Source organism: Salvelinus namaycush, chromosome 30, assembly GCF_016432855.1.
Source record: "Salvelinus namaycush isolate Seneca chromosome 30, SaNama_1.0, whole genome shotgun sequence".
In the NCBI taxonomy this organism is placed as follows: domain Eukaryota; kingdom Metazoa; phylum Chordata; class Actinopteri; order Salmoniformes; family Salmonidae; genus Salvelinus; species Salvelinus namaycush.
This window is the reverse complement of record NC_052336.1, coordinates 34,396,942-34,421,218: the sequence shown is the minus strand read 5'-3', so window position 1 is coordinate 34,421,218 and position 24,277 is coordinate 34,396,942. Positions and strand designations below refer to the sequence as shown.

The 24,277-nt window shown below is 41.2% G+C and overlaps 1 protein-coding gene across 2 annotated transcripts; it reads left to right on the top strand.

Annotated features, from left to right (window-relative positions):
* The first annotated feature begins 1,938 nt into the window (after nt 1-1,938).
* On the top strand, nt 1,939-23,792 carry LOC120024990 (lactoylglutathione lyase-like). Of its 2 annotated transcripts, XM_038969401.1 has the most exons (7): nt 1,939-2,189; nt 3,207-3,407; nt 13,444-13,526; nt 14,012-14,152; nt 16,847-16,914; nt 17,323-17,412; nt 23,364-23,792. In XM_038969401.1, the coding sequence occupies exons 2-7, from the start codon at nt 3,252-3,254 to the stop codon at nt 23,453-23,455; spliced, it is 630 nt and encodes a 209-aa protein (XP_038825329.1). In that variant the 5' UTR covers nt 1,939-2,189; nt 3,207-3,251; the 3' UTR covers nt 23,456-23,792. The 2 variants fall into 2 exon arrangements, with proteins under 2 accessions (XP_038825329.1, XP_038825330.1); XM_038969402.1 differs by lacking the exon at nt 3,207-3,407 and having other exon boundaries at nt 1,951-2,189.
* Nucleotides 23,793-24,277: the final 485 nt, after the last annotated feature.

The following is a 24,277-nucleotide window of genomic DNA, read 5'->3' as shown; positions in this document are numbered from 1 at the left end:
ACATTTGTAGCTTTTGTATTGCACTTACGTTTGTAGCTTCACGGTCGTTTGTTGTTTTGTTATAAGTGTTCGTTTCGTGTTTCACTCGTCTCAAATAAAAGAGATATTATTTTTCACACGCTGCGCCTTGGTCCACTCATTATCCTCAAGACGATCGTGACAGATAAGTGTGCTCTTCACGGATGAATCCCGGTTTCAACTGTACTGTGCGTCGTGTGGGCAAGCGGTTTGCTTATGTCAACGTTGTGAACCATGGTGTTGGTGGGGTTATGGTATGGGCCGGCATAAGCTACGGACAACGAACACAATTGCATTTTATCGATAGCAATTGAAACGCACAAAGACACCGTGATAAGGCCCATTATCGTGCCATTCTTTCACTGCCATCACCTCAAGTTTCAGCATGATAATGCACAGCCCCATGTCGCAAGGATCTGTACACAATTTCTGGAAGCTGAAAATAGCCCAGTTATTCCATGGCCTGTATACTCACCAGACTTGTCACCCATTGAGCACGTGTTGGATGCTCTGGATTGATGTGTACAACAGCGTGTTCCAGTTCCCGGCAATATCCAGCAACTTCGCACAGCCATTGAAGGAGTGGGACAACATTCCACAGGCCACAATCAACAGCCTGATCAACTCTATGTGAAGGAGATGTTGCACTGCATGAGGCAAATGGTGGTCACACCAGATACTGACTGGTTTTCTGATCCACGCCCCTACCCTTGTTTTTAACGGTATCTGTGACCAACAGATATATCTATATTCCCAGTCGTGAAATCCATAGATTAGGGCCTAATTTCTTTATTTTGACTGATTTCCTTATATGAACTGTAACTCAGTAAAATCTTTGAAATTGTTGCATGTTGTGTTTATATTTTTGTTCAGTGTATGTAAATGCATTGTTTATACATTCTGTCTGTATATTCTGTGTATTGTCTGTCTTTTACGTTTATTGTGTACATTCTGTTAATTGTGTATATTCTATTTATTGTTGCAGCAATATTTGACCATGTCAAATTCCTGGTACATGCAAATGTACTTGGTGAATAAAGGTGTTCATGAATCTAAATATCATTGCCATTATGCCCATTTTCACCAGATTTGACCTTTGAAAATGCCCTTAAAAATCTAAATTTAACTGACAGCAGATCTATTTAGGATTTAACACAAATAAATTCAAGCACTCCTTTCAGGCTGGTCTACTATTATACTGGGTTATATTTGTAAATCATTTCACTTGTGCATGCACTAGACTAGTAGGCTAAATGGTATTTAGTTGTACTATGCCTTCATCTTGTGGCAACATTAATAAACTAACTTCCAGCTGTCTTCATTATTCCATATACCACGGAAAAGTTACTGCAAATTAATAAAAGGTTAGAATTATTTTATGAGCCGTGTTAATATAGCAAAGTACAAATTAAATACACATTTGCATTTCTATTGAACTGCGGCGCTTTAAATTTCTGTACAGTCTTACATAATACGACGTGGCCAAAGATCTGTATAACTAACCCAAGATAGTTCATCTGTGTAGTTTACAGTGGGAACAAATGAAGCAGAGTGGGCAGAACAAGCAAGGACGTGACAAAGCCATGCACGAGCTAGAGATCCTATTGGCGAGTTGTAGCATATATTTGCATATTTCCGTTAGTGAACGCCTCTTCTGAAGTGCGCGTGTGCACAAACTCAATTCGACCTCGCACTCTTTCTAAACAACACCATTTTAAAAACTTTGGCAAAGCGTAAAGTCTATAAAACTTAGTCCACTGTGTTCGTAACATATATAGTTATGGGAACATAAAAATGTATTGAGATCAGATGTTTCATCGATGAGAGAATTTGCAGAATTTCGGCCCAGTTTCACTTAGTTCCATCCTCTCACACTACCCGCGCCTGGACTTTCTCTCACTCCCATATATGGTGGTGAGAACACGTTCTAAACGGTTGCTTAGCTGTTTAGCCCTGACTGACGTAGCTAGACGCTCTCAGTCGAGCAGTTTTTGGAGGGGCTCTTTATTTCCTCATTTCAGTGGCCGTGCCTTGCTGCTCACCGCACACACCACCAACCTAGCACTCCTCCGTCTTCTTCTAGAGGTAGATATCCAAGCAAAATGACCGACCAAGGGTTATCAGACGAGGCCGCGGCAGCAGCTTGCAAAGATGGAAACCCACTTACGAAGGTGAGTAGCTATATCTAGCAGCCCACTCTTGAATTCTGCCCAAATGGAACTCGCAATACTAAAGTTAGGCACATAGGCCGGTTATGCAGTTTCATAGCTTTACAACTGGGCTCACGCGCAGGTGAACGTCTTCTGCCAGATGCAACGTTTGCAAAAGTGAAATAGCTTTTGCGTCTTATTTATAGACTTAGTGCATTCTACTGATACACCCTCCGCAGTGCTACTGACTATGAAACTCTATACTTCGAAGTGACATTTGGACTTTGGAGGGGTACATCTGACCATTTATGTTTGTTGTGCCTCTGCTAACACTGATGGTGTATGCAACTGCAAAACAGGAACTCAGTGTACATGTTTTTTGCCCACTTCTATAGAAATTGACACACACTTATAGATAGGCTTTACATGTACTTACTTTACTCCATTTCTGTTATGTAATGATGCCGTTTTGGTATTTTTATTGGTTATTTGCCAGCCAGACCTAGGTCTGTGATAAGCAAGTCCGTGTTGCGCGCTTGTGTAGGCCAGAGCGTCCCTGTATTACTGATACTTGACTGTATATCATTCTATTACAAAATCGCCTCTACAGTGTTTGTAGTTGCAACAGTTTTTAAATAAGAACCTAAATGTTTCGTTCTCGTGCACCTTTCCGGCCATTAAGAAACGACGTGCGACCTTTTTGTAGCATTTCTAAGTTCTATAATACCAGATCGGTTGCTCAGCAACAACACAGCTGCTTGCACCACGCTGCCAGCCATAAGAATTGTATGCGAACAAGCCTAGGCTATTGTGTATATAGCTAACTGTGGTCAATCAATAAATGCGAACAGGTATTTTGATTAGCTAGCTAATGTTACCTAGCTAACGCTAGCGTGCTTGGACAAAGTCCAGCAGCTAGCCTCTGACTGTAACTAGGTAAAACCAGTCAGCTGAAAGCTAACCTAGCTAATTAGCTAACGAACAGGCAAGTACGTTAAAGTTAGCTAGCCAATGAATGTGTTTTTTTTGATTATCTAGCTAAGGTAAAGTTATACCAGTCGGATGAGAGCTGACATTGGCTAGATGTCGGCCCAGGCGGCATCCCTAGACGTGTCCTCAGAGCATGCGCAGACCAGCTGGCTGGAGTGTTTCCTGACATTCAATCTCTCCCTATCCCAGTCTGCTGTACCCATTTGCTTCAATGTGTCCACCATTGTTCCTGTCCCCAAGAAAACAAAGGTAACTGAATTAAATGACTATCGCCCCATACGACTAATTTCTGTCATCATGATGTGCTTTTGAGACTCCACCTTACCTGACACCCTAGACCCACTGCAATTTGCATACCGCTCCAATAGACCCACAGATGATGCAATCCCATCTGGACAAGAGGAATACCAATGTAAGAATGCTTTTCATTGACTACAGCTCATCAACCTCGTCCTGTGCAACTGGGTCCTGAACTGCTGACGGGCCGCTCCCAGGTGTTGAAGGTAGGAAACAACACCTTCGCTGATCCTCAATGCACGGGCCCCTCAAGGGTGCGTGCTCAGCCCCCTCTTGTACTCCCTGTTCACCCATGACTGCGTGGCCACACATGCCTCCAACTCAATCAAGTTTGCAGGCGACACAACAGTAGGCCTGATTATCAACAATTACGAGACAGTATACAGGGAGGAGGTGAGGGCCCTGGGTGAGTGGTACCAGGAAAATAATCTCACTCAACGTCAACAAAACGAAGGAGCTGATCGTGGACTTCAGGAAACAGCAGAGGGAGCACGCCCCTATCCACATCGACGGGGCCGCAGTGGAGAAGGTGAAATCTTCAAGTTCCTTGGCGTACACATTGACGGCGCCACTTCAACATTAGCAGACTGAAGATATTGGGCTTGGCCCCTAAAACCCTCACAAAATTTTACAGATGCACAATTGAGAGCATCTTGTTGGGCTATATCACCGCCTGGTACGGCAACCGCACTGCCTGGAACCCGCAGAGCTCTCCAGAGGGTGGTGTGGTCTGCACAGCACATCACTGGGGGCAACCTACCTGCCCTCCAGGACATATACAGCACCCGATGTCACAGGAAGGTCAAAAAGATCAAGGACATCAACCACCCGAGCCACGGCCTGTTCACCCCGCTATCGTTCATAAGGCAAGGTCAGTACAGGTGCATGAAAGCTGGGACAGAAGCTGTTTTTTGGTCTCAAACTCAAGGCCGTCACTAGCCGGCTTCCACACGGTTACTCAACCCTGCATCTTAGAGGCAGCTGCCCTATATACAAAGACTTGGAATCACTTGCCACTTTATTAACGTTTACATACTGCTTTATTCATCTCATTTGCATTCTATTCTACTGTATTTGAGCGACGTCGGAGTGGCATTTACTATATCTAATATTTATATTTTTCTTCCAGTCTTTTACTTAGATTTTTGTGTTGTAAATTGTTAGATACTACTGCACTGTTGAAGCTAGGAACACAAGCATTTTGCTACACCCGCTATATATATATATATATATATATATATATATATATATATATATATATATACATACATACATACATACATACATACATACATACATACACACAGTTGAATTCGGAAGTTTACATACACCTTAGCCAAATACATTTCAACTCAGTTTTTCACAATTCCTGACATTTAATCCAAGTAAAAATTCCCTGTTTTAGGTCAGGTAGGATCACCACTTTATTTTAAGGATGTGAAATGTCAGAATAATAGTAGAGAGAATCTTTTATTTCTTTCATCACGTTCCCAGTGTGACAGAAGTTTACATACACTCAATTAGTATTTGGTAGCATTGCCTTTAAATTGTTTAACTTGGGTCAAATGTTTCGGGTAGCCTTCCACAAGCTTCCCACAATAAGTTGGGTGAATTTTGGCCCATTCCTCCTGACAGAGCTGGGGTAACTGAGTCAGGTTTTTAGGTCTCCTTGCTTGCACAAGCTTTTTCTGTTATGCCCACACATTTTCTATAGGATTGAGGTCAGGGCTTTGATGGCCACTCCAATACCTTGACTTGGTTGTCCTTAAACCAGTTTGCCACAACTTTGGAAGTATGCTTGGGGCCGTTGTCCATTTGGAAGACCCATTTGCGACCAAGCTTTAACTTCCTGACTGTTGTCTTGAGATGTTGCTTCAATATATCCACATAATTTTCCTGCCTCATGATGGCATCTATTTTGTGACATCCACCAGTCCCTCCTGCAGCAAAGCAACCCACAACATGCTGCCACCCTCGTGCTTCACGGTTGGGATGGTGTTCTTCGGCTTGCAAGCATCCCCCTTTTTCCTCCAAACATAACGATGGTCATTATGGCCAAACAGTTCTATTTTTGTTTCATCAGACCAGAGGACATTTTTCCAAAAGTACGATCTTTGTCCCCATGTGCAGTTGCAAACCGTAGTCTGGCTTTTTTATGGAGGTTTTGGAGCAGTGGCTTCTTCCTTGCTGAGCTGCCTTTCAGGTTATGTCGATATAGGACTCGTTTTACTGTGGAAATAGATACTTTTGTGCCCGTTTCCTCCAGCATCTTCACAAGGGTCTCTGTTGTTTTTCTGGGATTGATTTGCACTTTTCGCACCACAGTATGTTCATCTCTAGGAGACAGAACGCGTCTCCTTCCTGAGCGGTATGATGGCTGCGTGGTCCCATGGTGTTTATACTTGCGTACTATTGTTTGTACAGATGAACGTGGTACCTTCAAGCATTTGGAAATTTCTCCCAAGAATGAACCAGACTTGTGGAGGTCTACAATTATTTTTTTTCTTCTGAGGTCTAACGGGACAGGGATATAATTTCATGAAATCACAAGTCCAATACAGCAAATGAAAGATAAACATCTTATGAATCCAGCCATCATTTCCGATTTTTAAAATGTTTTACAGCGAAAACACTATTTATATTAGCTCACCACAATAGCCAAACACACAACGCCATGTTTTCACCATGTTTCCACCGCATAGGTAGCTTTCACAAAACCCACAAATAGAGATAAAATTAATCACTAACCTTGAACAACTTCATCAGATGACAGTCTTATAACATCATGTTATACAATACATTTATGTTTTGTTTGAAAATGTGCATATTTGAGGTATAAATCGAAGTTTTACATTGCAGCCACCATCACAAATAGCACTAAAACAGCCAGAATAATTACAGAGAGCAATGTGAAATAAATAATACTCATCATAAAACATTTATGAAAAATACATGGTGTACAGCAAATGAAAGATAAACATCTTGTGAATCCAGCCATCATTTCCGATTTTTAAAATGTTTTACAGCGAAAACACAATATATATTTATATTAGCGCACCACAATAGCCAAAAACACAACGCCAATTATTCACTGCCAACATAGCTTTCACAAAACCCACAAATAGAGATAAAATTAATCACTAACCTTGAACAACTTCATCAGATGACAGTCTTATAACATCATGTTATACAATACATTTATGTTTTGTTCGAAAATGTGCATATTTAGAGCTGCAAATCGTGGTTTTACATTGTGAATACGTAGCCACAATGCACCAAAACGTCCAGAGATATTTTGGACAGTCACCTAATCTAACCAAAGAACTCATCATAAACTTTACTAAAAAATACATGTTGTACAGCAAATGAAAGATACACTGGTTCTTAATGCAACCGCTGTGTTAGATTTTTTTAAAAATAACTTTAGTACAGCATGCAATATTGTGAGACAGCACCCTACAATTCTCCGCCTTGTTGGAGCCAACATAAAACACAAAAATACGAAATAACATCATAAATATTCTCTTACCTTTGTTGATCTTCCATCAGAATGTTGTGCAAGGAGTCCTAGTTCCAGAATAAATCGTTGTTTGGTTTTAGAATGTCCATTTCTTCTGTCGAATTAGCAACTTTGGCTAGCCATGTGGAGCTCACGTGTCCAAGAAATGTTTGCGCATGGAACGAAAAATTCCAAAAGTCCCAATAAACGTTGAATAAACTGGTCAAACTCGGTTGAAAAATCCTACTTTATGATGTTTTTCTCGTATGTATCCAATAAAGTCAGAGCCGGAGCATTTCGTTGTGTAAACCGAACGCATTTCAGAAGACAATGTTAGGTTCCCTTGTGCGCAGCTGACTACTGACAAAAGAGCGGACCTGTCACTCCAAAAGCTCTCATTCGGCCTCACATCAAGCTAGACACCCCATTCAACATTCTACTGCCTGTTGACATCTACTGGAAGGCGTATGAAGTGCATACAGATCCATAAATATAAGCCAGTTGAATAGGCAGAGCCCCATTTTCAGAATTTTCACTTCCAGTTTGGAAGTTTGCTGCCAAATGAGTTCTGTTTTACTCACACATATAATTCAAACAGTTTTAGAAACTTCAGAGTGTTTTCTATCCAATAGTAATAATAATATGCATATTGTATGATCTAGAACAGAGTACGAGGCCGTTTAATTTGGGCACGATTTTTTCCCAAAGTGAAAACAGCGCCCGCTATTCACAAGAAGTTAACAAACCTCCAAACGAGCTTCAACACCATACAACACTCCTTCCGTGGCCTCCAACTGCTCTTAAATGCTAGTGAAAAGAAATGCATGATCTTCAACCGATCGCTACCCGCCCTCCCGACTAGCATCACTACTCTGGACGGTTCTGACTTAGAATATGTAGACTACTATAAATACCTAGGTGTCTGGCTAGACTGTAAACTCTCCTTCCAGACTCACATTAAGCATCTCCAATCCAAAATTAAATCTAGAATCGGCTTCCTATTTCGCAACAAAGCCTCCTCTCATGCTGCCCAATTTACCCTGGTAAAACGGACTATCCTACCGACCCTTGACTTCGATGTCGTTTACAAATTAGCCTCCCAAACACTAAATCAAATCAAATTTTATTTGTCACATACACATGGTTAGCAGATGTTAATGCGAGTGTAGCAAAATGCTTGTGCTTCTAGTTCCGACAATGCAGTAATAACCAACAAGTAATCTAACCTAACAATTCCACAACTACTACCTTATACACACAAGTGTAAAGGGATTAAGAATATGTACATAAAGATATATGAATGAGTGATGGTACAGAACGGCATAGGCAAATTGAATGTAGTCTATTACAGTGCAATCCGTTTTGTCACCAAAGCACCATATACTACCCACCACTGCGACCTGTATACTCTCGTTGGCTGGTCCTCGCTACATATTCATCGCCAAACCCACTGGCTCCATGTCATCTACAAGTCTTTGCTAGGTATAGCTCCGCCTTATCTCAGCTCACTGGTCACCATAGCAACACCCACCCGTAGTACATGCTCCAGCAGGTACAGTTGAAGTCGGAAGTTTACATACACCTTAGCCAAATACATTTAAACTGTTTTTCACAATTCCTGACATTTAATCCTAGTAAAAATGTCCTGTTTTAGGTCAGTTAGTATCACCACCATTGATTTGCACTTCACACCACAGTACGTTCATCTCTAGGAGACAGAACCCGTTTCCTTCCTGAGCGGTATGATGGCTGCGTGGTCCCATGGAGTTTATACTTGCGCACTATTGTTTGTACAGATGAGCGTGGTACCTTCAGGCATTTGGAAATTGCTCTCAAGGATGAACCAGACTTGTGAAGGTCCGCACATTTTTTTTCTGAGATCTTGTCTGATTTCTTTTGATTTTCCCGTGATGTCAAGCAAAGAGGCACTGAGTTTGAAGGTAGGCCTTAATACATCATTTACATTTACATTTAAGTCATTTAGCAGACGCAGGTACACCTCCACAGGTACACCTCCAATTGACTCAAATGATGTCAATTAACCGATCAGAAGCCATGACATCGTTTTCTGGAATTTTCCAAGCTGTTTAAAGGCACAGTCAACTTAGTGTATGTAAACTTCTGACCCACTGGAATTGTGATACAGTGAATTATAAGTGAAATCTGTCTGTAAACAATTGTTGGAAAAATGACTTGCGTCATGCACAAAGTAGATGTCCTAACCGACTTGCCAAAACTATAGTTTGTTAACTTCTACTTCATCACAATCCCGGATCCGGGAGCACCCCCATCAGTAAAAAAGCTGACCAGCATAGCCTAGCATAGCGTCACAAGTAAATACTAGCATCTAAATATCATTAAATCACAAGTCCAAGACACCAGATGAAAGATACACATCTTGTGAATCCAGCCATCATTTCTGATTTTTAAAATGTTTTACAGGGAAGACACTATGTAAATCTATTAGCTAACCACGATAGCAAAAGACAACTTTTTTTTCCCCACCATTTTTTTCCTGCATAGGTAGCTATCACAATTTCGACCAAATAAAGATATAAATAGCCACTAACCAAGAAACAACTTCATCAGATGACAGTCTGATAACATATTTATTGTATAGCATATGTTTTGTTAGAAAAATGTGCATATTTCAGGTATAAATCATAGTTTACCATTGCAGCCACCATCACAACTCTCACCAAAGCAACTAGAATAACCTCAGAGACCAACGTGAATTACCTAAATACTCATCATAAATCATTTATGAAAAATACACAGCGTACAGCAAATGAAAGACAAAGATCTTGTGAATCCAGCCAATATTTCAGATTTAAGTGTTTTATAGCGAAAACACTATAGCATTATATTAGCTCACTACAATAGCCAACCACACAACAGCATTGATTCAAGCCAACAATAGCGATAACGAATAAACCAGCAAAAGATATAAATTTTTTCACTAACCTTCTCAAACTTCTTCAGATGACAGTCCTATAACATCATATTACACAATACATATAGAGTTTGTTCGAAAATGTGCATATTTAGCGGCACAAATCGTGGTTATACAATGAGAATAGTAGCCAAGCTGCCAACAATATGTCGGGAGAAATCTTGGGAGAGGCACCTATTCTAATCAGTAACTAAATTTAAACTTGACTAAAAAATACAGGTTGGACAGCAAATGAAAGATACATTAGTTCTTAATGCAATCGCTGTGTTAGATTTTTAAAATTAACGTTACTACGACATACAGCGTGCGTTAAAGCGAGATCGCACCGAAATTAATGGCGGAATATGAGTTTTACATTTTTCAACAGAACAACGAATTAACATCATAAATAGTTCTTACTTTTTGATGAGCTCCCATCAGAATCTTGGGCAAGTTGTCCTTTTTCCAAAAGAATCGTTGCTCGGTTGTAGATTGTCGCCATCAACGTTGGAATTAGCAGTAAACATTAGCCATGTGGGCCAGACGTGCCCAACTCCCTAGAACGCAACACAAATAAATACCCGAAAATCGCAATATACTGATATAAACTGATATAACTCGGTTTAAAATAACAACATTATGTCTTTAACACCGATATCGAATAAAATCAGAGCCGGATATATCTAGGGGCTATAACGGGAGCTTTCTAGAACGCCACCCTGAGGTCTGTCTTGCGTCATGGCGAAGAGAAGAAAGGGAGGACCCCACGTTGCCAGCCCATTTATAAGGCCTCAGATCTGCCTAGCAACTCCATTCCAATTCTCACTATTCGCTGACATCCAGGGGAAGGCGTATGCAGTGCATCTCAACCAATAGAAGACAGGCAAATTAATAAACCGACCTCAGAACAGCCTGCAGATTTCAGATTTCTCACTTCCTCATAGGAAAATTGCTCCAACTCGAGTTCTGTTTTACTCACAGATATAATTCAAACGGTTTTAGAAACTAGAGAGTGTTTTCTATCCAATAGTAATAATAATATGCATATTGTATGAGCAAGAATTGAGTACGAGGCAGTTTAATTTGGGAACGAAATTATTACAAAGTGCAAACAGCACCCGCTATTGAGGAAAGGTTAACAAGACATTAGTGGAGTGGTTGAAAAACGGGTTTTAATGACTGCAACATAAGTGTATGTAAACTTCCGACTTCAACTGTATATTTCACTGGTCATCCCCAAAGCCAACACCTCCTTTGGCTGCCTTTCCTTCCAGTTCTCTGCTGCCAATGACTGGAACAAATTGCAAAAATCACTGATGTTGGAGACTGAGATCTCCCTCACTAACTTTAAGCTGCTCTGACAGCTGATGCTTACCGATCGCTACAGCTGTACACAGCCCATTCAACCAACTACCTACCTCATTCCCGTAATTTAAAAAATAAATTCTGCTGTTTTACATACCAGTTTCTACTTGCACATACTCATCTGCACATATCGCTCGTGTAAATTGCTAAGTTGTAATTACTTCGCCATTATTGGCCTATTTATTGCCTTTCCTCCTTACCTCATTTGCACACACTGTATACAGATTTTTCTATTGTGTTATTGACTGTACGTTTGTTTATCCCATGTGTAACTGTGTTTTTGTCACACTGCTTTGCTTTATTTTGGCCAGGTCGCAGTTGAACTTGTTCTCAACTGGCCTACCTGGTTAAATAAAGGTATTTTATATAACTGGGGAGTTGACTAATGCGCAACACCTGTTGAATATGGCAAGTGTTAGTGAATGGTATAAATTGTTGCTAGCAGCACAGTTGGTCACTAACGCTGTGGATAACATGAAAACAGCCTAACTTTAGTCCGTTTGGGCTCTTGATTGCCTTCGTGAGGTCAGAACGCTCTCATCAACCCGACTCCTCGGCCAGAGCGTCCAGTGTGCGCTCTGAACACACCGAGCACAACGCTCCGAATTTCCGAACAGCACAGAGCGCGCACTGACACACTGGAGGCAATTTTAGGAACACACCCTTGAAGGCGCTACATGGTAATTTCGATGTCTACATTGGCCATGCAGCATTAGCGTTGTTTTGGCCTCTGCAGAAGTCAGGGCTATCTGGCTATACCTCCGGAGGCTTCGCAATTGCGTCACACCATCCATACAGCGTCTCCGACCACATTTTCGGATCAAGCATAAATTGTCTCTTTATGCCGATTCAAACACTCGAGGTACACATGGTACTTTTGTACACTGTCAATACTTAAAATGTATGTTCTGTTCATAACATGAGTTTTCCGACCTGTTTTAATATTTATGCTGCCATTTATAAATGAGGCCATGTGCTCTTTTACTTGAGTTGGACAGCTGTGTACTACATTATTTAGGACAGTACTACATTAGCTACAAAAATGTCCTGAAGTTCTTTATTCGAGGATTTAGAGCACATATCCAATTTCAGATTTGTAAATAAGTCTAATTGTACAAAAGTGTTGTACACGTTTAATGACTATTTTACAGGTGTTTCTCAGCAGTTTAATTTTGTTGGAAGTGTTTGTACCAGGAGTTAACACCATTGCTCTTGATGATCCACAGTGGTATGCAGGCTTTTCTGTTCAAGCCCAGTGCTACCACACCTGATTCTACCACTCAGATGTTCATCAAGACTTCAGCTCTTCAACGAGACCATCAATTAGGTGTGGTTAGAACTGGGCTTGAACAAAAAAGCCTGCATAAACCTGTAGCTTGTCAAACGCAATTGTGGCCATCCCTGAGTTGTATTTACAAAGTTGACTACATCTGATGAATGTCCATGTGGTTGTACATTTAATTTAAATGTTTTATTTAGTTCTAACTCAATTTTGTTTACAGGTAATGTAGTACCAGTTGTTTTCCCAGTGGAAAATCAGCTGTTAATATTAAATCAATACTAACTACATTATTTCTGACGCCGTTTGTCATTATTGTTGAAGTTTACTTTTATTGGTGTCTTATGTTGCATAATCACCAAGGTTTTCCAGCATTTGGCTTTGACCTACTACAGTAGCTGTGTTGGTATAGTACTTCACACTATGGGTAGGCAGGTTGCTTATGATTCAAACCTTCTCAAACCGCCCAATTCATAATCTTCAGAGTGATAAAGGCCTTTACAGTGTCCTGCTGTTAAAAGGATTGGGGGGGGGGGGGGGGGGGGTTTGCCTGAGCTGCAGACAGCTGTAATTGGTCCTCTAATACAGGACTATTTTAAAGGCCCAGTGTACAAAACAAAAACATTTGTATTTATTTATTTAGGACAGTATGACAAATCCTGCAAAGCACGACTGTCTCGGAATGTACAATGTTAGACTCCCATTACTGTACTGAAACATAATGATTCATCTTAGATCATTGTAGGAGGATGTTTGCTCCGAAACACGTCAGCAAGCATGAACGATTATTTTAGGAAATCAAGTTGCCACCCTGAATTTACAGGTGTACCTGTTTTTCAATGCTCACTTCTTTTTTGAGGTGAAACTAGAATTAAGAATAATTCCTAGAATTGGGTATTCTGTGGTGTTCCAGGATTTCATGATGCAGCAGACCATGCTGAGGGTGAAGGATCCAGTGAAATCCCTGGACTTCTATACCCGGATCATGGGAATGACGTGAGTGCCAACCGTAGCCCCACCAATGTTGTCTGGTCATTGGATCACGAGAAATACAGTACCTCTACTCTTTCAAATAAAACTTTTACGAAAAAAGTTAACCAAAGTAAATGGATTTAGGACGAGCTGTAGGCACTTATTTACTTGACAGTTACTTAATAAAATGCTACAATAAGCTAGCTTTGGTACCTGACTGGTCCTGCACTTCTTGGAATGAAGATGACCAGGTGGACTTAAGTATTAAACAAATTGCATAACCCTGAAACCAGCCTGAACTCTGTGCTCAACACGTGGCACACGTATTGAGCGCAGCTGTCCGGCTGGTTCATGAGACTACCGACTGGCAATAAGCAAATGGTAAAACACTACAATCCTCCTGACGCGTCAATAGAGCAGATACTTTGTCATTTTCCAATATGTAGTGCTGTTTCTCCTCTCATGCAGTCATACAACACGGGTAACTTTTCTTTGTCCTTTCCCTCCAGGTTACTACAAAAGTTTGACTTCCCCTCCATGCACTTCTCCCTTTACTTCCTGGGTTACGAGGACAAGAAGGAGATCCCTGCTGACGTGAAAGAAAGAACGGCATGGACCTTTTCCAGACGAGCCACCATTGAGCTCACCCAGTAAGGATTTTGGGCGATAGGCAAAAGCGCTCCTCACTATTCATAAGAGGCCTGGGCATGATCAGAAGGTCTATGATAGTGTACTCTTACTCCAGTCCTAGAGATATCCTTGAAATGGTTGTTAGTGCTGGCATGGTGTGAATTATCAGAGGAGCCAGGGGGGCTCAACTCCCCTGAAGGAGACGTTGGCTGTCCTAAATGCAACAAAAGTAAAACTGGGGGATCTCCTAAATAATTCCAATTGAACCATTCTCTGATTTGTTTAAAATGCAGTGGTAAATATGAAAATTTACCCGAACACCCCCACCTCTGTCATGGTTTAAACCATTTTATTGATGTGGCAGCGATGTCCATTCAGTGGTGCAGATTTTTTTGTGTGCCTCGGCCGAGATTTTCCTTTGTACTTCCTCTTTTTCGCCATTTGTTTGATAAAAAAAATAGCCTTCATTCCAATGCATTAGATGTACAGTGCATTCAAAGTGTTCATACCCCTTGACCTTTTCTACATTTTGTTACGTTACAGCCTTATATTAAAATTAAGTACATTTCCCCCTCGATCTACACATAATACCCCATAATGACAAAGCAAAAATCTGCAATATCACATTTACAGATCTATTCAGACCCTTTACTCAGTACTTTGTTGAAGCACCTTTTGGCAGCAATTACAGCCTCGAGTCTTCTTGGGTATGACGCTACAAGCTTGGCACACCTGAATTTGGGGAGTTTGTCCCATTCTTCTCTGCAAAGCCCCTCAAGCTCTGTCAGGTTGGATGGGGAGCGTCGCTGCACAGCTATTTTCAGGTCTCCTGAGATGTTTGATTGGGTTCAAGTCCGGGCTCTGGCTGGGCTACTCGAACATTTAGAGACTCGTCCCGAAGCCACTCCTGCGTTGTCTTGACTGTGTGCTTAAGGTCATTGTGTTGTTGGAAGTTGAACCTTCTCCCTAGTCTGAGGTTATGAGCGCTCTCTATGAGCAGATTTTCATCAAGGATCTCTGTACTTTGCTTCGTTCATTTTTCCCTCGATCCTGACTCGTCTCCCAGTCCCTGCCGCTGAAAAGCAACCCCACAACATGTTGCCACCACCGTGCTTTACCGTAAGGTTGTTGCCAGGTTTCCTCCAGACTTGACACTTGGCATTCAGGCCAAAGAGTTTAATCTTGGTTTCTTCAGACCAGAGAATCTGGTGGTCTGTGGTCTGTTCTCATGGTCTGCGAGCCCTTTAGGTGCCTTTTGGCAAACTCCAAGCGGGCTGTCATGTGCCTTTTACTGAGAAGTGGCTTCCGTCTGGCCACTCTACCATAAAGGCCTGAGTTGCAGAGATGGTTGTCCTTCTGGAACGTTCTCCCATCTCCACAGAGGAACTCTAGAGCTCGGTCAGTGACCATCTGGTTCTTGGTCACCTCCCTGACCAAGGCCCTTCTCCCCTGATTGCTCAGTTTGGCCGGGCGGCCAGCTTTAGGAAGAGTCTTGGTGGTTCGAAACATCTTCCATTTTAAAAAATGTATTTAATCCGTTTTAGAATAAGGTTGTAATGTAACAATGTGGGAAAGGGGTCTGAATACTTTCCGAATGCACTGTATTTGTTGATTTATCATTGTTAAATCAGCTGTTTATAGCGCTCATTACTTTGTTTCAGGTGCGTGCAGGTGTTTTTCAAAACAAAAACAAAAAAACTTGAATACCTGATGATGATCGACAATATTACTAGACAACTAGCTACAGCGAGACAACTGTGCATCCAATCCATCCAAGTATATGTTAATGACATTAGGCCGATAGTTGACTCTTTCGTTCAGAAGCATTCCATTTTGTAATGGCATTGGCATACATTATTTTGGATTTGTGTGCCCATGAGAATTGTTTTAACGGCGAAATGTAATTAAATGTTACGTAGTTGAGCTTACAGTGCATTTTTGAAATCGCCAAGATATATGATTCGTACAGGGTTGAAGTTTTCTTTAAATTGCTAAATGTTTAATAATGACAATGTCGTATAATGTAAGGAAAGGTAGTGTTATGTCACACAATCTGTGAAGACTCCAAGGCATTAACTCATGAATTATGGACAACTCATGAACTAGGGTGTAAAACCATGTTTTGAAATAATTATTGTATTATATTGAATGTGGGATACGTATTCTGCGTGTCTTCGTGTTTAAAATTGCCTTGGCTGAGAGGGTAGGCTACCGGCATTGGTACAGGCCTAGTGGGGATTTATTGACGTTGACCGCGACCGGCAAATCAGTCAACACTACATCACTGGCTTCTGGTAGGCCTATTTGAAGTTCACAGTAATACACATTGTAGCCTAGCCTAATAAGTTGACCTTTTGTTTTGGGTGACCTTCCTGTTATTCCCAGAACTGTTTCAGCCTCATTTCAGGTGTCTCAACTTCTCAGGCTACATTTGTTTTCAATTTGTCAGCAAGACACACAGATGTCTATTACCATTCATCAAATGGCATGAGTAGACATGCAGTTTGGATGCTGGAGTTGTATTGAAATGGACATACATGCCTACTTTTTAAAGTGATTTCTTTGACAATCAGATGAATGTCATGATGGGTTGTGGTCATGCCACATTAAAAGGTCATTTAATTTTTTACAATTTTTAAATATCGGATGTGTTATTTTACATTCCTATAATTTGATAAAGTTATATTGCATTGTTTTTTTTCTGTGCCTCCTAGTAACTGGGGCTCTGAGAGTGACGCTAGCCAGTCTTACCACAATGGCAACTCGGACCCTCGTGGCTTTGGTGAGTCTGTACTCTTCACGGAAGCTCAGTAATCATCCCATAGTACATTGCCGTACCACTGTACATAAAGTCTGCTGGAATAATCCATTATTTTTTCAGTTATAATGCATTGTAAGACTTCTCATTGACATGTTTGACCCACTTTTGTCTTATTATATATCTGTAAGAAGTACACTTTTTTAAAAGGCCCATGCATGCTTATAACAAGTTATAAAGCATTATATCTGCAGGCTTCGTTGTTACCCACCCTGCCATTTATATCTTTTGGATTGTTATTCATCCTAATGGATCGTTTTTGTTCAAGACTTGGAGAACAGCTGTATATGTAAGTCGTTGAGTTGATTAATTGCATAAGTGGCGTAAACTAGTTAGTCAGCAATGTGTTATGTTCAATCTCACGCATCATAGGGCACATTGGAATTGCGGTGCCTGACGTCTATGCTGCCTGCAAGCTGTTTGAAGAGCAAGCAGTCACCTTTGTCAAGAAGCCCGATGATGGTAAGAGTAGCCCCACAGTACTACTCATACTTGGCTTTTTTTGTACGCAAGATTTGGGTGTGTGCAACATTTGCTTGGTTTCATAAAATATTTGAGACAAGATTGAAAAAGTGGGTTAAAAAAAAGTGTGAGTGTGTTTGGACACCTACTCATTCAAGGGTTTTTATTTTTGTAGATAATAATATTGAAGACATCAAAACTATGAAATAACACATGGAATCATGTAGCAACCAAAAAAGTATTAAACAAATCAAAAGACATTTTATATTCTTCAAAGTAGCCACCCTTTGCCTTTGACAGCTTTGCACACTCGTGGAATGACTAGGTGTGTTCAAACTTTTGACTTGTAATCTATATGCAAAGGAAAAACCAAAGTTTGATAACATGACGATTCCCATTATTTGCCTGACTATACCTTCTGTATACTTTCCTGCTGGGTTCCACAAAAATGAAGGCCCTAAGAAACCACCTCATGCTTTCACCCAGTCTTCCCCGTCAGACCCCAGGCTCCCAGAGGTGTTCCTAAGCCATTTTGTCATTTTCACTTTGCTCCCGATCTCCTTCCTCCTTAGTCACCCGATATACACGTGCGGTGGCCTTAATCAACTTTACTTCACGATGAGGTAAAGCTGATTAATTCCGCACTGTATATCCGTTTCAACATCAATGCCCTCAGAAGATGATATCCCAACAATGTTACCAAGGTAACCCCTGCTACTACTAACACTGCGTACTTCAAAATACTCCTCATTTGTGCTATAGTCCAGTTCCATGCTGTTACTATAGCATCCTTCAGCACTACTACCGCTCCTTCAGCCACTGTCCCTACAGCGACTGCTGTGAGAATAGCTATTGCAATGAATCTGTCTCCTGCTCTCCTAATGTCTTTGTGGTTCACTGATAGGTCTAGGACTTGCCCTTTCAGACACTCCCTGCCTGTCTCCCAACTCATACCCGGTTCCCTAGCCACCAACATCTCCAATGACCTCTTGTGCTCTGCTACAGTCGGTACCTGTGGATAATACTTTCCTGTGCTCAGGTTAGGTACACATCGCTCATCCCAAGGTCGATCTACACCCCACCCCTTTGAACACCTTCGTTATAGTGTAAGCATTGGGTCCCAACAGTTGATAAGCAGCCACCTTTACCGTCACTCGGTCCCAATCTTCTGGGAGTTATGTCAAGTGTTAGCTGGCTGTTATGAACGGGGGAGATATTAGTAGTGTTGGAAGCTGTCCAACCTTATAAAACTCAGTCACATGTTTCTTAATCACACTCTGCAGGAGATGTGATGCTATTATTACAGCAAACTTCCCCTTCGGTGATGTGGCCTCTTGTATACAGGGATCTGTGGCTATTCTTTTAAGCTTTGTACCTTCTTTGACAAACCCATCACTAAAAGTTGACAATAGTGTCTGAAATGACAAAACTGTCTCTGCTACTCTCACCATGATCTGGGTATGTGTGACATTCAATTAAATTCATAGTAGTCTATTGTGCACAGTTAGCTGTCCTTCCTCTCCTACAAGCCATCCCTTGTAACAATATACATAGAGAAGTGGTATAGTTCCCCAGAGACTCCTACCCACTTCCTTAAATTATGACCACAGATCTCCGCCGCAGTCACAATCCATTCCGCTTTCCCACTTCCCTATAATGTTAATGCCTTGGTTTTTGGGACTCCACAGAATACACTGTCGGTCCTGCCAGACTCTGCAATTATAACAGCCTTATGCAAACATTCTGTCTCAAACACAGGCCTCGCCACCTGCTACAAATACATTTGCACATAAAGCATTCCATCGAACCCATAACACATGAGTCACTACTACCAATCCACTTCTATAGTTATAAACATACTAAAACATTCAAGTCAATTAGTCCATTTCCACCAATCCTTCCTTTGGAACAATGATCACACTTATGTTCCATGACACCTAGAAAAATATTGACAATGCACGTTTAATACTTTCACACTACCCTTGATGCGTCTAAGACTGGGGAAAGAACCGTTCGTTCTGTTCTATGCCCATGGAATGCTAGTCTCCAAGCCAGTCTCCATCCTCATCCTCGGGTGTTAACGCAAGACAGACTATGAGCCTTGTATGTAATTAATTGTACTGTATCATCCAGCAATCCATATGTATTGATGCGCTTTAACATTAGGCTTCAGAGGACATGGTAAAACAAAACCCCTTCATCCAGTACCCCCTCATTGTTGGCCCAAGCTATCATCTAGTGGGTTCTCTAATAACCTCTCTCTCGGAGGACACTAAAAGATAAGGTTTCACAAGGAGAAAAACCCTCCCAATAATGTCGAGCAGCGCACCCTCCCCTCACATTGTGCTCTCCTCACAGCTTAGGAGCAGTTCTCTTTTTCCTTTCCGAATCAAATGTTTTTTAATTATGATCAATTATCCGACCCAAATTTAGAAAGACTCAACGTTAAGCACTAAGGGACTGACAATCACATGAATTCAAGCCCCTCAACCGAGCACACCGTCACGGTTAGACAGTACATTTACAAACGGGCCCATGTATTACCGGTAATAGCTCTTCTCATTACAACCCCCATTTGTCCCGGGTTTTACTGTCGCGAGTGCCATGTTAATGACAGATCGGTATCTCAATGCTTTTTTTAGTTTAAATTACTATGCTTCGTGCAGACCTTCACAAACAACCTGATACCCCAAATAAAGTACTCATCCTTTTTAGCGTCTTCATTGGTTCTTCAGATAGCGTTACAGTTTATCTTCCCAGCGGCACATGGGTAACTCATGCCTGTCACAGTTGATGCCATGATAATGTCCTGATTTTCAATATCCGAGGAAATTTTATCAGATTTTCCAAGTACACGAGTCTCTCACCTGAGCCGCTACCACCATTCTGTCCGGTTATTTTTCCCACCAGTACACATCAGCAGTATGAGAGGAGTTTGACCTTGATCTCACTCCACATGCACAGCCTCATGCCACACTCCTGCTGCTCGTACTCAGGTTGCTGGCTCAGACTCGGGTCACAGGTAGGAGTGGTGAGAAACAAGGTCGTAGTGAACGCCTTGGTCGCTATTCTTCAGCCTGTTAGGGAGGGTTGAGGTTCACAATGTTCTTGGTCAAATGATCCACTCCATGCATCAAGACCCCACCTATGGTCACCTTTGCCATCACGCAGAGTTACCTGGTCAGGGAGTTAGAGCTCTAACCCTTTGGGAGAAATCCCAACAATACAGCAGACCCAATCTGGTGAGATTGGTATCGAAACAAAGATAAGAACGAAAACAACAGCAATACACATCACAATCCATTTGGCGTAACTGTCAACCATTACTAACATATATTTTCCTTTTTATATGCAGACTGAACAAAATACATTTGCATATTTACCAATGGTCAGGGCCCACAAGGAACTGGTTATTTCCCCTTGGACACATGACTGTCATCGTGATTAAAAAACAAACACTGCCTGTTAAATCAAAAATAAACTAATTAGAATAACAAATCAAATTAGAATTACAGCTCTTGATAACTCCATAAGGAAATAATTGTATCCCAAAAGGTAATGGTAAAATAGACTATAGACAGATGTCCCTCATTCATATTAAACTTAAATCTCACCATTTCTAGTGAGGTTGATCAGGCCTCACCAGAAAGTCAGGACAAAGGTCATTCAACACCATTAAGTGTTTTCTTTCCCTGTACTTCTTCATAAACCTTAACAACATTTCAAACATTTTCCATTCTGCATACCCAGTTCACAACCAATTTAAGAAGACCCCATACAATAATTCAAACACGATAATAACACCACTAACACATATTCATAACCGATGAGGTGTGTGTGTATGTATGTATGACCAAAATTATTCAGTTGTCTTCCTATTTCTACATAATCTGTTATGGTTCCTTGCCCCAATGGGGCATAAATCAACCTCTCCTTATTGCTACTGCTAATAGACACGTAAACACAACGTTCGAATATCTTCTTGCTTTAATTATTTATTTATTTACCATGAATGTGGCTCCTGTGAACACGCTGTGGTCCAGTCTATTAGGCGGCTAAACCCTCCTAGGTATGCAGTGCCTGCAGTACCTAGTCCTACATCTCAATTTGGTTGAGGTCTGGGGATTGTGGAGGCCAGGTCATCTGATGCAACACTCCATCACTCTCCTTCTTGGTAAAATAGCCCCTACACAGCCTGGAGGTGTCCTGTCATTGTCCTGTTGAAAAACAAATGATAGTCCCACTAAGCCCAAACCAGATTGGATGGCGTATCGCTGCAGAATGCTGTGGTAGCCATGCTGGGTAAGTGTGCCTTGAATTCTAAATGACTGACAGTGTCACCAGTAAAGCACCATCACACCACCTCCATGCTTCACAATGGGAACCACACATGTGGAGATCATCCCTTCACTTACTCTGCGTCACAAAGACAAGACCAAAAATCTCATTTGGGAAAAACAAAATAATAATAATTTGGACTCATCAGACCAAAGACATATTTCCACCGGTCTAATGTCCATTGGTCGTGTTTCTTGGCCCAAGCAAGTCTCTTCTTCTTATTGGTGTCCTTTTTAGTAGTGGTTTCTTTGCAGCAATTTAACCATGACGGCCTGATTCACGCAGTCTCCTCTGAACACTTGATGTTGAGGTGTGTTTGTTACTGAGGCTGGTAACTCTAATGAACTTATCCTCTGCAGCAGATGTAACTCTGGGTCTTCCCTGTGGTGGTCCTCATGAGAGCCAGTTTCAGCATAGCGCTTGATTTTTGCGACTGCAAAAAGAAAGAAGAAACATTCAAAGTTATTGACATTTTCCAGGTTGACTGACCTTCATGTCTTAAATGATGAACTTCTTTGATTATTTGAGCTGTTCTTGTCACAACACAACTGATTGGCTCAAAAGTATTAAGAATATAAATTCCACAAGGCACACCTGTTAATTGAAATGCATTCCAGGTGACTACTTCATGAAGCTGGTTGAGAGAATGCCAAGAGTGTGCAAAGCTGTCATCAAGGCAAAGGGTGGCAACTTTGAAGAATTTTAAATATAAAATACATTTTGAATTAGCACTTGATTACTACATGATTCCATGTTATTTCATAGTTTTGATGCCTTCACTATTATTCTACAATGTAGAAAATAGTAAAAATATAAACCCTAGAATGAGTAGGTGTGTCAACTTTTTACTGGTATTGTATTTATGCCATAAACAGACTCTTGAGGATTGTTGTGCTAGCTAAGCTGCTGGCATTCCTCGATGGTGTTCATAGCTTAGCATGTTGCCAAACGGGCGAGGGAATCGCCATTTTAAGTGTCATATTTGTCTAGAGTTCTCTGTAGTTAACATCAGATTGGGTTACATGTAAACATTACGAGAACTGTCTTGGCAACATGACAGATACTTTTAAGTGAAATCAATGGAGGCAGTTTTGATCAATAACATTACCACTTCATTGCCACGTGATTCCTTATTCAACATGTCAGAGGCATGTTCTATATGACATATCAAAGTTCACAACGTTGGGCCCTGCTGAACGTGGCCCAGGTGTTACTGTTGGCGGGTATGATTAACACCTTTTCAATGTGTGTTGCTTCAGTCACAGGGAAATCATCATCCTGGTGTTTTTATGGTTATTTATGTATGAAACTAGGAAGAGGCCATTTCCGTTAACTTTTCTGTAAGCTCCAAACAGTATTAGTGAATTCAATAAAGTAAATGGATTATGCAATTATTCTATAAATAACTTTTCTTAGATGCAACAGTTAGTTCATTTAGGATATTTCTTACTCTGGAAATACTTTAATTCAGCTCATGTGCTCTTTGGATGCTTGTATTCTATTCTTGCTCCAATGTGTATCCTGACAATTTTATCAGGAGCATTTCTATCTCATGGTGTTTTGTCTCCTACTCCATTCTCGTCTCTCTCTATCGCCCTCTGCTCTTCTCTCAGGTAAAATGAAGGGGCTGGCGTTTGTACAGGACCCTGATGGCTACTGGATCGAGATTCTCAGCCCCAACAACATGGTCTCCATCACCTCTTAAAGAGACAAGAAGGATCCCCCCAACGGGATACAGTGCCGTGGTGTTATTTGGGATGTAGATTTTGCCAACAATTTAGGAAAACCCACCCAGTTCCATGAAGGATACTTATGGGAGTAGCAGTGACAGGACATAAGGACAACGCTCACTTTTTTATTGTCATGAGAGCTCGTGGCAATGAAATGCAGCCCGGCATTGGGAAAAGGGCCAATCGTAAAGAATTAGGGTTTTCTCATTGAGTTTAATGGCTAAGCGCAGGTTTGGCGGACATTTTGTTTTGAGTATACAGCGATGCCTAACTTATGTGCAGTAAAGCTAAACGCCACTGTTCAAAGCTACAGTTACTGTTGTCGTTTTTTCTTTACTTAAACTCCGTTTTACATGAAGGTAGAGTGAGCAATATAACATTAGTGGTAGTCTTGGCAGATTGGAATTCTGCTGTGGACCCCGCCACAATGCTGTCTATGAAGATGTCATATTGTGGAGTCTACCTTTTAACTGCAAACTTATACAATCAACAAACCTGTCTTTCGGTTTACTGGGCCCGGTTTCCCAAAAGCATCTTAAAGAACGCTACGTTTATTGTTAGGATCCCATAGTTCTATTGTTCTAACGATGAGTTTTACCTTAAGATGCTTTTGGGAAACCGGGCCCAGGGACTGTATCCACAAAGCGTCTCAGAGATGGAAAATTTGGTCGTAAGTGCTGAGAAGAGACATTTTACTCCTACTCTTATGCTAAAAGCTATGCATGAAGCCTCTAGTCATAGGGGTCCTACCTAGTCGACATATGTAGGACACCTCATGAGGAGTTGGAGTTTAGTTG

Excerpts from the sequence above, each read along its gene's own strand:
- LOC120024990 (XM_038969401.1), top strand. The coding sequence starts at position 3,252 with ATGTCGGCCCAGGCGGCATCCCTAGACGTGTCCTCAGAGCATGCGCAG. Across the intron at positions 13,527-14,011 it reads ACCCGGATCATGGGAATGAC|GTTACTACAAAAGTTTGACT; the intron begins GTGAGTGCCAAC and ends CTTTCCCTCCAG. Across the intron at positions 14,153-16,846 it reads GCCACCATTGAGCTCACCCA|TAACTGGGGCTCTGAGAGTG; the intron begins GTAAGGATTTTG and ends TGTGCCTCCTAG.